The sequence below is a fragment of the Bombus huntii genome, chromosome 7 (assembly GCF_024542735.1).
Source record: "Bombus huntii isolate Logan2020A chromosome 7, iyBomHunt1.1, whole genome shotgun sequence".
Classification (NCBI taxonomy): Eukaryota; Metazoa; Arthropoda; class Insecta; order Hymenoptera; family Apidae; genus Bombus; species Bombus huntii.
Window position 1 is genome coordinate 11,857,478 of NC_066244.1, and position 17,998 is coordinate 11,875,475.

The window sequence follows — 17,998 nt, forward strand, 5'->3', positions numbered from 1 at the left end:
GTGTTCGAACATTGTATTACAAGAAACTTTCATGTCCATATACTCGGTTAAAAATTATTTAACGCACGGACTGTTACGGTAGTTATCTAAATTTTTGTAGAACGATTAAAATACGATAAACGCGAACCAGAGAAATTTGCAGCGATGCGAATGATTTAGATAACATTGTCCGTTAGATAACGCGCCAAAGTAGCATGTTTCATAATTATTCCGATTAAAAGTCTACCAGTTCTGTCAACAAATAAATCAGGCAGCAAGATCGAAATTCAATATTCATGCGATACGAACCGAGCAGTAAACTTCCATTGAGTTAATACGTGGAATTGTTTCAATTAAACGAAGGAATTGATTCTCGTTTACCGGGCCGGCACGCAGCGCGATCGAACGAGAGCCTTACACGACTCGGAAAGAAACGGAGGCGTATCGTATAATACGGTGCATGAATATTTAATCGCGCGAGAGGAGGGCGACGGCTCGATTCTCTATTACTACCTGGCCCGTCCACGTATTTAATATTCGGAATTTAAATACACGACGCGTATTACAGAAGCTCGCGCGACACGAAAATAGAAACCGGCCTCTAATCGAAATCGATTGTTCTGCCGGCAAATATTTGTCGTAAATATTTTCTGGATGCTCGAACGATACGTCAAACGTTGCATCGACGCCACTCTTATTAGCTCTGTTTGCTTTAGTTCGCTCGTATTTGTCGCCACTCTCTCCTCTTCTACACTTCCGGTTTTCGAGAAAGTCGGCCTGAAACTAGTCCGTGTGCCCTAGTCATTTTCTCGTTTAATTATTTGCTTGTTTAAAGGTAATCAACCTGTTTGTCGGCACTTTGTAGAGACATGCCGAGCATGTAATTTTATTGGTAAATCTGATAAAAATTGATACGTTTATCATATTACGATGGCCATTAGAGGAAGGCGTATTTATTCAGGAAATCATATTATCGTATATAGCAAGTTGACTTGTAAATTGTACAGGTTATTATGGAATTGCGTGAATCGTGAGACGCTAAGTATCGAAGATGTTGTTATAAATACCATTTTGTTGAAGTTAAAGAGAAGTTAAATTTTATAAAATCTTGCAACAGATAAATGAATTGCTCCGGTCAGCAAAGATCGATGTTCATCTTGTTCTCTTTGAATGGTGTTAACTTCTGTGCGTATTTTATTGGATGTTCGCGACAATTTTATAACGGCAGCTTTTCTCTCTCGAATTTCGAAGTCAAGTTCGTTTTCATCGTTTAATTATTATTTATCATCATGTAATGTATTTATGATATTGTCGTATTAATAACTGTAGAAATTATAATCAATTAAGGATCGAGCAAAAAGCCAATAGCATGGTTATTTCGCATGCAGAAACGCAGAAACTCAAATCCCCGAACGAAAAATAATTCTACATAATATATTCAAGAATAATACGTAAGCTCGTTATCTACCTCATGAGTACGTAGAAAAGAAAAAAGAAAAGGAAAGAAATTGAGAAACGATGTTCATAGAAGTCTAACAAATTCATTCCTATGTAATCACGATCATAAGCAGCCATTAAAAAAGCGATTTCATCAAATACGTCTCCACTTTCGTCGATAATTGCATTTACCTCTGGATCGACGTAATTATCGAAATGTATTTAATACATGATCTAACAAGGCCTCTGTACTCCAAAGGAACACGTACATTAAAAAAGAAGCCACTTGCCATCTAGCAGAGGTCGATGAATAAAACATTTCGCTTCTTTCGTCTCTTTAAAGCGACTTCCATCTTTTAAAGGACACGATTCCGCGCAATATCGTTTAATACGACGAGTAACAGGTCGATAAGCGAGAGTGGGCGTTTAATTTAGATAAAAGACACTCAGGACGCGAATTAATGGCGGGCTATTAATCTATCGATCCGTGTGCCTCGTCCAACGTGGTATACGTTCGTTGGATCGTCGTTCAACGTTTGGAATACCGATAACGATAGAATTTCTCGAGCGTGAGGGAATTATCGTTGGAAAACCGACGTGCAGACGGGATCGAGTGTCTCCAGGTCCAAAGTTCACCGTTGTAATAACGTGCAGTACCAAAGACCGGAAGTACCATCAGCCGCCGTACAAAGAAGCTGCGCTGAACGACTGCATTCGTTCGCGTTTGCGCGTGTGTCTGTGCGAGATCGTCGTTTGTTCTCGAGAAATTGGCATGATCGAGCTCCAGTCGAGTCTTTCGGTTATTCAAATACGGATCTCTTGGAGTTTTCTTTCAAATTTTTATCCTTTGTTGAATGAAACTTGCAATGGAGAACTTGAAGGTTCGACTTACATCGTTCGGAAAAGTGAAATTGATTAATGATTGGATGGTCAGAAGTCTTAGAACTGTCTTCCAAACTGTTATCTCGTTGATTGATGTTCGATGATCTTTTTGTTGGGTTACGTTGGAAGCTTGTGTAATTACAGAGGTAGGATTTATTCTCGTGTGATTGATCGAATCTTTTAGAATGCTTATACTCTTTGAAATATCTATGTATAATAGTACCGAATAATGTCGTAATCAAAAGACTCGATGGCTTTGGTCATGTTGAAAGATCGCGTAATTAGAAGAATGGAATTTTCTTTATCGATTGGAGGATTAGCTGAAATGAGCGATAAAGGTCGAGTTACTTCCTATTTATGTGTGTTTCTTGAATTCCTCATCTAAGCCTAGTTCACCGCACAAACTAAATTGAGTAATTCCATCGAAATGAGTCATTTTTGGAGAAAAGATATATTGATCATGTGATCTGATTAAGTACCAAAACAAAGAAGTTTTCAAACACCATAGTTGATCTTCTCAACCGCTCGAGGTATATCGAGGTTCTTGTAAGTTAATCGTATAGTCACGTACAAGAGCACGAAACACAAATCTAAATTGCTTCCAATTAACAAGCCATTGCCGCGCTCCCAATCTTCATCCCTCGATCTCGCTGAAACTCGCCGCGGCGATAAAACATGAAAAACCGCCGAGCAGCTTATCTCGCGCGATTAACTTTCGTTCAGCCGTTCGTACGACTTCCTCTCCCGGTTAAAGTTAAGCGAGTCGTGTTTCTTGCTCTTCTCTCTCTCTCTCTCTCTCTCTCTCTCTCCTCGGTCCTCTCGATTAACGTAAAAGAGGAATAATCGTGGCCGGTGTTCTTTTTTGTCCGCAGGGCGCTATTCTGACGACCATGTTGGCGACGAGGAACTTTTCCAGTAAGTATGATGCACAGGGTAAGTACCTCCGGCCCTCTTCAGCGCTTCATGGACCACGACAGACAGTACTTTTATATCTCCCATTAAATTTTTACGCCCACAACCCTACCCGACCTTATCGTCTGTCTTTATCTTTCTCTAAACGACACTATCGACTATATGTCTCTCTTTTTTCACCCTCGAACCCCTCGGTTATACATGTTTCTCTCTCTGTCTCTCTCTCTCTCTCTCTCTGTCTCTGTGTACCTATACTCGTTCTCTGTTTATACATTCTGTATTCTCTGTTTATATTCCAGAATTCATAACCCATAAAAACCCACCTCGTCTCTCTTCTCTCACTGCCCGTTTATTCTTCTTATAAACTCCCCCTCTTCTGTATGTATATATACATATATATTATATATTTATATTTATATATGTGTATATATTTTTATAAAGGTTCTGTTCAGCAGATCTTTCGTTCTTTTCAAGAGGTGCTTCACGACGTGGCCCCGCGCACGCACTTTTATTTCACTTATTAAGAGACACGGCCACCCTACTTGTTTTACCGAGGGTGGAGTTAACAGGCTGGATGCTTCCCCCTTTTGTTTCCACGACAAACGCGAGTGTTTACGACCCACCGCTACAATGGCAGGGCTTAATAGGGGACCCAGCCGAGGTGTTACGCACTGATTTCGGTGAAGCGTCGGACTTGATGAAAGAGGGTCCAGGGATATTTAACAGCGAGGACAGAGCTGGTTTCCCAGGGACTTCTCAATTTTTCAAGGAAATAAAACGACAGTATTTTTTATGTCTCTCTCTCTCTCTCTTTAAAGAATATTTTGAAAATGGAATTGTCGAGTAGAATGAAGATTTTATGGGAATCAGTGTGTAATACCTTGCGCTGTATATTTTGGGTAGGGGGATGTACACATCTACAGGTAGCCTTATTTCGAACGAACGGTATTCAAAATTCAGCTCAGTTTAGATTTCGATTATCGGAGAGGGATTGTAAAATCAAATTTCGGTGTAGGAATTAGAAAAGATTGGATGAACGACGTGGAAGTAAAAAGTTATTGGTCTATTTCTTGCTGTAAAACACGGTAGTCTTTCTACGATCGAATTCTATTAAAAATTCAGTTGAACTGAAGTTTTTCAATTACTCCAAAGGGATCGTTAAGTAAAATTTCTCGGAGGAAATTAGAGAAAATTTTCATTATGATTTGTTTGTCGTCTACTTTTTTCTTTGAATAACAATTACTTCTCTTTCGATCGAAATCCATTGAAAATTCGGCCCAATTTAGCCTTTCGGTTATTCGAAAGAGTCGTCGAATAAAACTTCTACAGAAAGATCGACGGAAATTAAAGAAACGTAGAGTTAAAAAATTGGATAAACAGACGTAAAATGTAGTAACGGTGGCCACGAAATGAAGCACCGCAGATCATTCCTGCTCGTGCACCGAACGAATTAGAGCCCCTTGCGTTGATCCCCGCCTCTAGACTTGAACTACCGGAGCAGCGAGATGAAATTTATCCCCAAAATCTCCCTGGAACTATTCGTTCTCATTGGCAACATCAACAAAAATTTCTCTTTTCCGTGCCCAATGCACAAATCGCTTCTCACAATCGCAATAATTCCACTGGATCGAACTCATTAGTTCTTCTTAAATACTTTCGACAAATTTCATCCTCGCTCGCTCTGCACACTAGTACAATAAATTATCATGATAATTCATTCACACATCGTGTACCTCATAGTCGATGCACTTGGCTCGCACCTCATACCCTGCAAGGACTGTGCTGCGTTATCCAGAAATTGCATCGTGTTAATAATATATTTTTTTTTTATTAGTAATCTTTCTTTTTTTTGTTTATTTCCAATAAAATTCCGACGAGAACGATCGTTTCGAAGTTCTGGGTAACGCGAATCGTCGTCACAGTGGACTCAAGCAGTTTTCTCCTCATCATATCCGAACGACGATCATCAGAGTCATGCTTCGTCGCTTCGAAGCGCATTCCCAATAGCAAAAGTTCGATCAACGGGTGATCAAAGTGTCAGACGATCGTTCTAACTTCCAACACTGTAAGAAAGTTTGAGCGTTTCTAACGATCCGTAAGATCTGGTGGATCACTATCAGCGAGGGATCATCGATCGTCACCAATCATTCGTTCATTTCATCGTTTGTGTTTCTTTGTATCTTTATACGTTTCGTTTACGAATCGACGCGTCGATTACGAAGTGAGAAAATCTTTGAATTTGCTCAATTCACGAAATGAACAAATTTTCCAGTTTTTTTTTTTTTTTTTATTTTTAACCATCGTTTGGTACCGTTGAGCCATAAGTATATAGACTATAATAATTCAGTTATATTTCAGTTAGATTATTTGAATTCTACATTTTACGCGAGAAATTCTTTATATCCTGTAAAATGCAAATTGGAACTCTAAAATTAAGTAATTCAACTCGAACTTTGGTAGATCACTTAAAATTCGATGATATCGAATGAAGGTTAAATTTAGAAAACAATTTAGCGAAAGGAAAATTTGAAAGATATTATTTCTAGAAGATAAAATGAAAAGAAATTATAATTTGACCGATCTTCCTCGCGAATTCGCTGGATATGTAATCAGAGGAGGGAACTCAAGTATCATTTACGAGATATCGCGTGACCGTGTCGAGCACAACTGTTTAGGTCCACTGGCGAATAGTGCCTACGAATGATTATTGTGCGTTTAGTATTGCTGACCATATTGTAGCGCCTCTACTCTGTCAACGAGACATCAGTGAAATGCGTAACACAGAACCCGTGCCCCACTTTTTTTCTATTTGTCTTTGCATTCATGCCGCACATTTTGGAACGACGCGTGAAACATCCATATTTTTGATCAAAAGAAAGGAATATTCTCATCGTTCATTCATGTTCCTCATGGCAATGCCAATCGAATATTTTCTAATCTAATTCGACACTGAAATACTTGATCAAAATTATACGAATAATACCTAGTTTTAATTAGTTAAAGATGATATTGAATGTTAGAAAGTATAAAGGAATAGAGAAAAAAAAATAAATTTCTGCTAAAAACAAAGTTCCAAAATACAAAGTATGAATATCTACTATACGCAAATACATGTCTGTATATTATGTACGTTTGTATACAAAACGATTCCCTTTTGGTATAGCCGTCTTGAATCTAGATGCTCGATATACGTATATACAAGTCATACAACGTGCCAAATGTGCATCTGGAGGCAAGTACGCGTATCTGTGACACGCGTGTACTTGCAACCTCTCTACAAACACATCAATATTATACACCAATGTATACATCTCCAAAAGTTCCCCTAGAATGCTACGATCTTTCACCCAGAACTTAGTCGAATAGTAGATGAGCATCTTGCATCCGTAGAGACGACACCCGGAACGCGATACGAACGCCACTTTTTGCTCCCCCTCCCCCCCCCCAAAAAGACACGATTTATCACTGTCTGATTATAGAGCCTGTGTGTAATTCTGTTGATTCTCTTTTTTTTCTTTTTGTCTCGTTTACCTATTTTTTCTTATTTTTTTTCTCAATTTTACGATCTCTTTGTCTATATATTTTTTATTGTTGCGTCTATATAATACATATATATATACCGCAAAAAATACGCAAAAGAAAAAAAAGACACATCGTCGGGGACACTTCATGCTCGAAGTAGAATCAGGTAGGACACTACAAGGGGGACAATTTGTCTGTTTTCACGTAGGCAAATACGTGTTGGTAACACGTGACAGTGAAAAATGGGTCATGGGATGATTTGTGGAAAATAAACAAATATTTTTATATAGGAATTTCTTTTTTTTCTTTTTTCTTGCAAATTAAGATGGATATTTGTTGGAATGAGATTCTAGGTGATATTCGGAAGGTAACGTTCGAACGTGGAATATTCGAAAGAGTAAAGATGAAAATGAAAATGCAGATTATCTTATCGCTGAAAGGAATAGCTATGTTTTATTTAACCCGAGGTTAAATTAGTTTAAGAACCGTGGAAACTACGGAAAACTGTGAACGTTAATTTCGTTTAATACAAGGGCAGCTTATGTTAAAAATTGAGATAGAAAGTAGCGAAAAGAATTACTTTACTAGTTTAAAGTTTAGAGGATAACTTTTTAAAAGGATAGTTGGAAATTGAAGAAAAGGATAACTCTTGCTCTAAAGACTAGCTTCATTTATTCAATGTAAAAGTATCTTACTTTACAAAGGATGATGGAAATTGAACGAAAAAATAATCATAAACTTTAACGTAATTGAATCCTTAAAAGGTTGCGGCTAAACTTAATCTAAAGGTAATATTATATTTTTCTTTGAATATTATAAAGCTTGATTATTTCAAAAACTTGTTATTTCGAATTCTAAATTTAGGAAATTGAGAATTAATATTAAGATTGATACTCTAATCCCCGAATTAAATTACAGAAGATCTTTTATTTTCGAACTAAGTTACAATATTCAAATCGATAATATAAAACTCGAATTAAATTATACAAAATTTTATATTACTAACTCAAATCGCTTTTTCGAAATATTCTTCGTATAACTGGTAATAGCAGCACGTGTTATTATATTAGTATGGCTGTCTACGAATAATTTAAGGCTCGAAAGACCGATTCTAATCTAAAAGGGGAGTTCTTGTTAACAATGAAAATTCGTAACGGTTTAGAAACGAAACCGAGCGAGTTTTCTCGAGGTTTGCGTGCGAGTCGCGGCGGTTATCGCGCGAAATATCAAATACTTTCATTACCATGTAACTATTTCCTTCCTGAAGTCGGTGTAGAAACGAGAGTGACGGCCCTCGCTGCCGCGTCGTTGGCAATTTGTTTCAATTACCAACTCGAAGACAGCGAACGATCATTCGTTTCCTTTTTTTTTACCTCTCGCGATCTTTTCTCCTCTATTTTACTCTTTCAATCAAGGTGCTTCAGGGCAACCAACGTATAATTAACTTCGAGGTATTGTCTTTCGAGTCTGTCGTTCGTTTTCCCGATTTCATTTCCCCGGAAGCTTAATTAAGTTTATCTAATTGCGCCGTAACTCTGCATTTCGATCTTCGATATCCTCTTTTTCTTTTTTTCTCCTTCCCCTTTTTCCTAATTATTCTTTCGATGCTCCATTTCGAGAACGTTACTTTCCCTTAACGTTATCACCACCGTATTAGCGTATAATTACCATAGCTAAATTTTTGCAATTAAGCAAATGTCCCACAATCTATGGTACGATGATACGTGAAAGCTTTAGATAGATTTTTCACTTTATGTTCCGAAAGCGATGTCTTAAAGAATTTTAATATCGGGTGTAATAGTATGACGGGTAAAAGAAAGGAGGACAGTTAAATAAATAAATACCGTTGAACAATTAATTAAGATTATTTTAAAATATCGCTTTTAAAATATAAAGTAAAGGATCTTGCTGTGGAAACTTCTGCACATCACTGGCACAAGGAAAGACTCGAAATTATCGAACTTTTCTATAAATATAAAGTAGAATTAAATTATATATTGAAATTAATCAATTCTACGTCCAATTCTACGCAACAATAATAAGCAAATTTAAGGGAAAAATAACTGAAAAAGAGCAAAATGATGAACATCGTTGTAACGTTACTTCGTCATCGCAGTCCGTCCCCAGGCTTCTTCACCACGATTTCTCTTATCAACCAAATCAGCCATTAGGTCGTTCCTTCGTTCGTTCGTTCGGCCATTCGTCACAGAATCGAAGTCACAAACTTCATTCACAAATTTGACCGATTCACAAAGCACGATCATTTCAGAGAAAAGAGAATTCTACGTTTTAAAGTTTCGTCATCGCGATAGGTCGCGATCAAGAATGGCCAACGTTCGAGAGAACAATCAGCGTTTCTACGTGAACGAAACGAAACAAAGCTGCTTTCTATCCCCTAGAAAAAATTAAAATAAAAAAAGGAAAAATCGCTGGATGCATTACGTACCTCTCTCGCTTTTTCTCTCTCGAAAAACGTTCATCGTTATTTCTTCCTTCAGGATCAAAGCTAAAAAACCATCTGCTTTCTCCTTCGGCTACGATCCCCGTGAGACGATCATCGATCGATCGACATTATGAATCGCGTCGTTTCATTCATGATTCTTCGATGAAATGATAAACGAAGCATTTACTCGTAGCTCGTGTTCTCTCTTCACCCTTTTCTTCCACCCTAAAATTATTTCTGCATCTTCGTCTGGCTATTGGTAATCGAAAATCGATAAGAATATAAACGAAAACGTATCCGTTGGATTATTCGTGTGCTGAACGATTGAGAATTGGTCGACGATATTTACCGATGTTCGATAACCGTCTTAAACGTCGCTTCAATAAATAACAGTAGCTGTAGAAAACGTGGAAAATATTTCGTTATCTTCAAGAACGAACAGAGTCGTAGAATCTAGCCGATTTCTAGTTTCTAAAAAGTGAAAGAAAAAGACGTTAACTCGAATCTCGGGAATCGTTATTAAATGAGAGACAAATTTATAAGTCGGGATTGCTTCTTATGCCCAATTAGAGTCTCCTAATTCCTCTAAATGCTCGTGCACGTGTATACCGTGGTCATCGAGTTTCTTTCTCGAGAGAATCTCTTTTTTCGATGTTCTCTCCGGCTTCACAAGATTTCGGCACGGCCTCTTGAAAATTCATCGAATCGATAAATCTTGAGGTGTCGACGAGACCCCTAAACGCCATCGGAATTTATATGAAGGTACTTTTATATTTAACACACGTTCTCCTTTACGTGTGTACATACGTACATATATATATGTATGCATATATATATATATATATATACGTAGATATATATGTATGGATAAATATAAACCAGGAACGAGTCCATAAATTTCCGAGCGGCAAAAAAGAATTCATGAATTCTGCGTCGGGAACGAATCCATGAATCTCCGAGCGAATTCGGGTTTTCCGGACGAGAGAACGCGAGCAAACGAGACCAATCGTTCTCTCTTACTCTCTCTATATAATACCTTCCTCCCTTTCTCTGTCTGTCTATATTTCTTAATCTGACTGATTTTTTTGACAAGGTAACGCGAAGTGGGTCGGAGGTGCAAGGACACACCCTTCATCTCTGAACAATATCAAAAAATAATAATAATAATAATAAAGAAAGAAAGCTCTTTCGACGCCTCTTAACCGAAAGAAGATGCATCTAATCGATAAACGATAAGCTGTGCTTGCACATCACTCACTCATACACACATACATATGATACACATACGTAGGAATTGGACTTACAAGGCTCTAATCGAACAACAAACGATACAGTTCGTGGGAAATTCCGATACAATCGAGTCGATCGTTCTGTTACGCTGTTCGAAACAATTAGGCCGATTCTCTGTTCGATTATTACCATCATGGTTGATTTCGATCCCCCACTACTTCTTCCTTGCATTATCCTTACCGCTAGCTGTAGCTTGAGAAGCTTGAGAAGTCGACAGATTTCCGCTGCTAACGATTTTATCGCCGCTTATGGCACGCGTGTAAAATTTCTATGTTAGAATTTCTGTGGCACGTAATGACGAAGACGCAGTGGGGGAATTTAGCCTTGAATTATGATTGATGAATACCGAATCGGAGGATCGATCCGGCTACGAAATTTCTAGAATGGAATATTTCTAAGAACGTCTTCTAGAAATGTCAATATTTCTAACAATAGATTTTTAAAATAAAAATATGTCGAGTGACAAAATCTTCCATTAGAAAAAATTATCGATGCAGCTAGATTTTAATAGAAAGATCTGAAAGATTTAAGAGCATTACATAGCATATATACAGTTAATTAATAAATCAAAGATTTAGAAATCCATAGGAAAATTGTCTACATTTTAGAGAGAAAAAAATACCATTTGTTTGTTTGTTCGTGGAAAAATTATCCCGAAATTAAAGGAACGAGATTTTTCTCGGTCTGAGTCGGAATGGAAACAATTTGCAAATTATTTCGCGAGAATAAGGTGATTTCTAAACGAACAATTTCAGAACGAGACTCGAGACAGGAATGTTCCGCACGAACAATCGTTCTCGCGTCGCATTTGGCATGGCTGCGCTTTCTGCTTCGCTTTCTTTTTTATTTCGTTTCACGCCTGCTTCTCCGCTGTCTAGCCCCGTTGCTCGCATTTCTTATCAACGGAAAGGCAGCACGGCGGAAAGGGTCGTTTTCACACCAAACGTCCGTTTACGAGGTTCCTTCGCGTCGAGGCAACGAGTTTCCGCTCGATTTCTGACAGAGACCTCCTCCCTTTAAGTTTTAAAACTTTCCGAAGAACCGATGAAAATTCCATTTCGAAACTTTATCTATATTTCACGAATACCTGGTGGAAGTGTTATTTCCCATTATATCCCTCCGCGTTCATATATAGGAGACATAAGCTTCTACAAAGATATGATAGAAACTATTTTTAGAAAATTTAATGCGTACAATTTCATTTTTATGAATTTTATTTTTGATAAAATAATCGTTCTGAAATCGACCGATATCTCCTTTTGCTATTTAATTTACTTGCATTATTTTTTCTTTTCTACTTCATTTGTTTAAGTACATAATCCTCTTACTTAATAAGAAAAGAACATATAACGATGTTTTAAAATCAATTAAATATTTACGCCTGTTACGTGAATGATAAAATCTCGATCAGTATCATAAGAAGTATACCTTAACTTTGTTTCAATCTCCAAACCAAAACAAGTACGATGTTAATAGGATGTTTAACTACATTGATTAATACTACTACAATAATTAATCCTTCACGGGCAAATTGGATTTATATGCGAGTCTTTTTGTTTATTGGCTAATCCTTCAAAAAATCAAAGAACATCCCGACGTACTTCTCAAAGCTTTGTCATTAAAATGAAAATTCAGAGGAAAAGAGTTCAAGGTAGTAACAAATTCAATTTTCGTGTCTACGAACAATTATACAAGTGCCTTATATATGCCCCTAACAATCATACGCGATATTATATTTATTATACGTTATATCCTTGACGTTACTTCACTGGTAATACCAATTACACGATACTAACCGTAATAACGTAGTAAAAAACAGCACATTAAAATAAAGGAAAGGATAAAATCATAGGAAACGGCGAAACGGTGTTGCCTCGGCGGAAGCGAAGCCTGGTGGCGGAAGTAGATAAGAACACCGTGCGGACCGCGTGGAAGTCGTGAGGTTTCCGGTAACTCGAGTTCAACTCCGAAAGTACACGGATATTATACGCCAGGGAGGAGTTTCGTTCGTTATATTTATACTAACGTCGGAACCGAGTGCCCTCCATCCTTTCCCGCCATTTTTCCTCCCAACATTTCCCAGCGGTAAATTATCCAAGAGGCGCGTACAAGAACGATTCGCCTTCTTCGAGGCGACTCGCACATTCGCAATAATTGGCGTCCTCTCGCGTGATTCAATTTTTCTTTTCGTCCTTCGTGACGAGAGGGCGGAAAGAATCGCGCGTTTTCGCCACTGTTATTTCCCAGGTTCCTATCTACGTACAAATGTTTTTCCTTAGTTTTCATTGAAAAAAATGGGAGCACCGGTGAAGCCCGTGAAAGCTTCCGGATAACGGCCGTTTCAATTCGGGTTGAGTAATGAATTTTGGATAGGATGGGAGGGAAGGCGCTCGTTGGAAGGTGGAAGCAAGGTTAAGGGGTGTTCTTTTTTTTATGAGTTAGGGGAGTGGTTAGGACACGCCTCATAGAAGCTTTTGGAAACCACCATGCTCCCACCGACGAGTTACCATAAATTGACACTCACCGATGAATTCTTTAGCATGATATTCCTATCAGCCAGTTGTTTTAGGAGAATTGCGTTTTTGTTATCTGCAGGGCAAATGAACTGTTGTATTATTTATCGTGGAATGGCTCGACCATGAAAACTGTAGTAGATAGCAATTTATTGTAATTCAAATTACGGGGCAGGATTGTTCTTTAATGTCCTTTTAATCGATCACTATTGTAGTTAATATTGCTTGAAGTAATTTATGAATAATTTGATCAACTGGCTATGGTATTTTTGTAGCGGACTAGGATAGCTACGTTTTTATCGTAATATCAATCGACGAAAAAGAGTATCAGCTTATGGTAACTCGAATCATGAAAAGATACATTACCTGAAAGTATTATTTAATCGATTAATGTTGCAATTAATATTACTTGAAGTAATTAATAACTCATTTGATCAAATAATTATATTATTTCAGAAGTAGATTAATTGTAACACCTTTGAGTAATTCAAGCAAAACTTTCCGTTAAAGCATCATTTAATCGGTTGTAATTATTTTGAGGTGCTCAACGATTAATTTGGTCAACGATCGATAGCACTTGGTTCCACAATTTACACCGCGAACAAGCTGAGAAATACAGTAATGTAAACCACGAGGAATATATTACACAGATAAAACTATCGAAAGTTAATCTTTGATAAAAGCGCCTTCATCGGACACGTACTATGACACGAATTATACAGCAATTAAAAATCGAATAGAAAACCGCCAAAGAACTGGCCTGTCGATCCTAACTCGCCACGACACCATCGCAAAAATGTTCTACCCCTGAAAAACGAAAATATTTCGACACGCAAACGCACGCCGCTCAGCATGCAAATTATGGTACCATTATTCTTTTCTTTCTTTTCTGTTCCCTGTTTCTTTCGTTTTTGTGAAACGTTGCGACGCTTCGCTGGCACGGAACGAAGCCGAGCTCTCGAGAGGAGCCATCAGAAGGTAAAGACGAGAGGACCATTGTTTTTTTTATTTCCCTTTCTCCTGGCACCGATACGTCGTCTTGAGAGCATCGGCAGAGTTGCTCCAATTTTGTCTGATCACGATATTTGTCTCGCATGCAGAACACGATGCACTGTTTTAACGTTCTACACCATAAAACCCTGTGAAAAACCATTCTCCTTCACTCTCTCATGTTTTCTGTCCTGTTCCTTTCTTCTGCGTCTTCTCTCATCTTTGTCTCTTCTTCTTCTTCTTCGTTTCTCCTGTGCGGTCTGCATCCATCTTCTATCTAGCTTCTGCTGCCTCTGGAAAGTTAGATTACTTGATCTGTTACTTAGTTAAGATCTAATAATCATCTAAGATTATTTCTTGTCTGTCTTTCAAAGTCCCCTGCCTGACGAATCTTTTGGAAACGTGGAACTGTGATTAGATAGCATGGACGATTGGATAGAGGATCTTCTTGTTGTAGATGACCAGATCGATGTAACGATAGAAGTCAATTGAATCGCTTCTTTTTTTGAATTTTAACCCTTTCATGATCGATGAGTAGAATGAGTAGAATATAGATAATAAAAATATTTGTTTTCCATGAAAACAACCTTACTTTTAGTTCACGAAATACTTTGAAAGAAATGTATTCTGTTTAGTAATAATTCATCGAAAGTAATTTTTTCGAAGAAGAGATATAATTGGCTTTGGAAGGGTTAAATTATGAGAAATTTTCATTGCCTTGAAGATGTGATAGTTAACGTTACGTGTCCTTATATGTATTATTAATTATAACATGATAAGGTGAGTTGCTAAAGACACTAGCTTTCACCAGACGATTTTACAAGTATCGTTACGTCGATCTCGATGGAAAGTCGACATCGCTTCGACCATTCTGGGAACCGAACGAAGTCGAAGTTTCTTCGACGTCGAAGGTTTCCCCCCTAGAAGTCTTTTTTCTCTATACTTTCTCGATTCTTTCTCAAACTTCAACTCTGTAATTCATTCTAGCGATCGAGATATACTCGTGTGAAATTTCGTTGCATAACCCATTCGAAACCATGGTGACGCGCCACTTACATCACACGAAAGAAACTCGTGTTATCGTTGTCAGTCGGCAGTCGGAGAAATAAATCATCTAAAAGAAATATTGCAAAGAATATTATGCAAAATTAATTGTTCAAATGATCAAAATAGGTAATTTTAATTTTTCACAGAAACTTTCTAAATTTACAACGGTTCATTTTTAGGCTCTTGGGTAACTTTTTCTAAAATTTATATAGAAGCTTATTTCGTATCCTTTTATTGCTTTGATACGAGTTTTCCATTTTAATTATTATCGGTTGTTTTAGTATTTAGAAATATTTCTGACAAAGAAGCGACTAATAAATAAGGATTAATAAATAAAATAATTAAGAAACATTAATATCAAGAAATGAAAGAATCTTCTGAATAAATCACATTTTCCAATACAAAAAAAAAAAAATAAGTAATGCAACATCACGACCCTTGAAACCTCGTAATAATACCTAATAATATGTTTTTTCAATTAGAAATCGGTCTCGAATGGGTTAAAATACAAATTTTCTGTACCCTTCAAAAGAATTTGTACGACGTTTCCTCCTTTCTTATTGCATCGTTGTAACATTTAATTTTCTGACGACGTTCCATAATCAACGAGCGTCCTTTGTCAAACAAGAAAGAAAGGAGGAAGCACGTAAATGGAGGATAGGTGGTTCCCATTCGCTCACCCCCATTGTTGCCTCAACTTCGTTCCAATCTCACCGCGACATTTACTGCTCTTTAGAGCGCGTTTCCACGGGAACGGCTTCTGATAGAATAATTCTTGTTCCTCGAAGGAAGCGCCCAAACAAGATCGTATTCAACGACGTTAGCCGTTCGATCAATTCTTCAACGTATTTTCTTCCGGCTTCTTTATATCGCCTCGCTATTTTTACAAGGCAAAGATACGAAAATGTGCACTTGTTGATGGCAGCTACGCTTCAGCACAATTTCAGATTTCTCGAAATTTCAAAATAGAATGCCATTCTATGCACTTCATTGACGATTGTTTCACAGCTTTCCCGTTATCTAGGTTGATTAGGAAATTCTATTGCCTTTGTTCTATGAATGGAAAGAGATCAATTATTTTAACTGGAATTTGCGTTAATTAATCTTCAATATAAAATTCGTATTAATGTATTATTGATTGATTTTTAATAGAATAATCATTGTTATTTATGAGATCTTCTGTCGTCTTGTGATTGCACGTTGAATCTTTAATTTTTATTTTATTAAAATTCTACGACTTCCGTTGCAAACATTTTCTACGTGAAATTGCCAGCAGCAGTCAATTTCCATAGTTCATGTTTCGACAATTAAAATATGTAAATGTGTATTATGTAGCTGCAATTTATGAAAATTCCCAAATAAAGTTAAAACCTAGCGATAGAATTTTCCAATCAGCTTAACAAGTAATCGAACGATCTATTGGATCAACAAGAATTCTCTATCCTCCTCTAAAGACACGTGTCTATCTTGATCGCTAAAAACAATCTTCACCAAAACTGTCTCCGAACCTCTACCAAGAAAAAAAAGAAACTCAACCTTCTTCAATCTCAGACGAATCCCAATTACTCCTCCAAAAATCCTCAAAATCGATCCTGCGATCGCCTCGTGCAAAGTGTGTGCTCTCGCTATGGTCCGTCCTTGAGACAAAAATTAACCACAAACATCCACCAGCCTAATCTTACTTCTGCCAATTATTCTAATCTCTTTTCTTTCACTCTGTTATTATCTCTCTCTCTCTCTCTCTCTCTACTTTTGTCTATCTCTGAAATCACTATTTCCGCTCATTATCCAACGAAGCCAATGCCGATTTACTGAAACGCTCTGCGTGCTCCAGGTCGGAGCATCATCACGAAGAAGGGCGATGGCTCTCAGGTGAAGGAATCGACCGACAGCAGCACAACGATCGAGGACGATGACGTGAAAGGTAGGACCACCCAGAAATCCTCTGTCACTTCTAGAAAAAAAAAAAAAAAGAAAATCTTCTCTTCTAGCCTCCCCCTCTTTTTCGTGTGTTTTGTCCCCGGTTCACAACACCCCCTCCCCGAAATTATAGGGAGACGATCCTCGTTCTAGAAGATCGTTCAGATACATGCACCCAGTTTGATATCTGATTTTATACCACCCACGAGTGTCACGAATCTTTCTAGGAACCTGGCCGCACCGAAAAGGTGCCTCCCGCGGTGTCAACTTCTCTGTTTCTGTGTTCGTGTCTTTGGTACGTTTCGTACCCTCGTGTACGCTTGGAATTTTGCGTGGCTGATCGAAGAGATCAGAGTAAAATTTTCACTGTAATGTCTGTTATCTTTATTAACGAGTTGAGAGTTCGGGATGGCTTTATGAAGGCTGTCATCGATCTTTGGTGCTGACCAAGAGGTATTATAGTTGTTATCTTGAGAGTGATAGTGAAATTTTGGGGCACAACATTTTATATTATGTTTACTAGTAAATATTGTTTTGGTAATTAAGGAATATTGGGATCGATATATTGATAATTGCGGTGAATCTTCAAAGGATGGATTTAACGTATCGTAAATTCATTCTTTCGTGTTTATGGAAAGAGAAATACTCTGTAAATTGATACTTTGAGATCGATGGAATATTTTTAGAATCATTCCTTCGTGTTTCACATTTTCAATTCTACAAAATACTATGATTAATTTTCTAGGCATTACAGCGAGAATTTTCCTAGAAATATTTAACGCCACCCTTGCAATTAGAGTAAAAACCATAGAACAAAATATGATTAATATCAACTGTTCGAGGCAATCAGTATTGGAAAAGAGAAACACTAAAATTCGAAATAAATAAATTTAACATCCCCAAAAAATTTTCTTGAAATTTCACTAAAATTCGCAACTATAATTACTTTTTTTCAAAATTCTCTCGTGCACGAATTCATGGCAGCTGCAGCGTCCAAAAGAATCGATGCAGCCAGTAGCACGGTTCGATAGATTCGAGATCCGTTTGAACTCGAACTTGCTAT

General features: G+C 37.5%; 1 protein-coding gene across 35 annotated transcripts in view; it reads left to right on the plus strand.

Moving 5' to 3' along the window:
• The window catches only part of LOC126867306 (calcium/calmodulin-dependent protein kinase type II alpha chain), a 147,116-nt gene that overhangs the window by 94,632 nt on the left and 34,486 nt on the right, over nt 1–17,998 (plus strand). For 15 of the 35 annotated variants that reach the window (XM_050621663.1, XM_050621631.1, XM_050621630.1 and 12 more), the window contains exons 10-11: nt 3,171–3,231; nt 16,850–16,939. In XM_050621663.1, coding sequence (XP_050477620.1) covers nt 3,171–3,231; nt 16,850–16,939 — 151 coding nt within the window. The remainder of the gene's footprint in view (nt 1–3,170; nt 3,232–16,849; nt 16,940–17,998) is intronic. The other 20 variants (XM_050621632.1, XM_050621649.1, XM_050621656.1 and 17 more) reach the window with 3 other exon arrangements.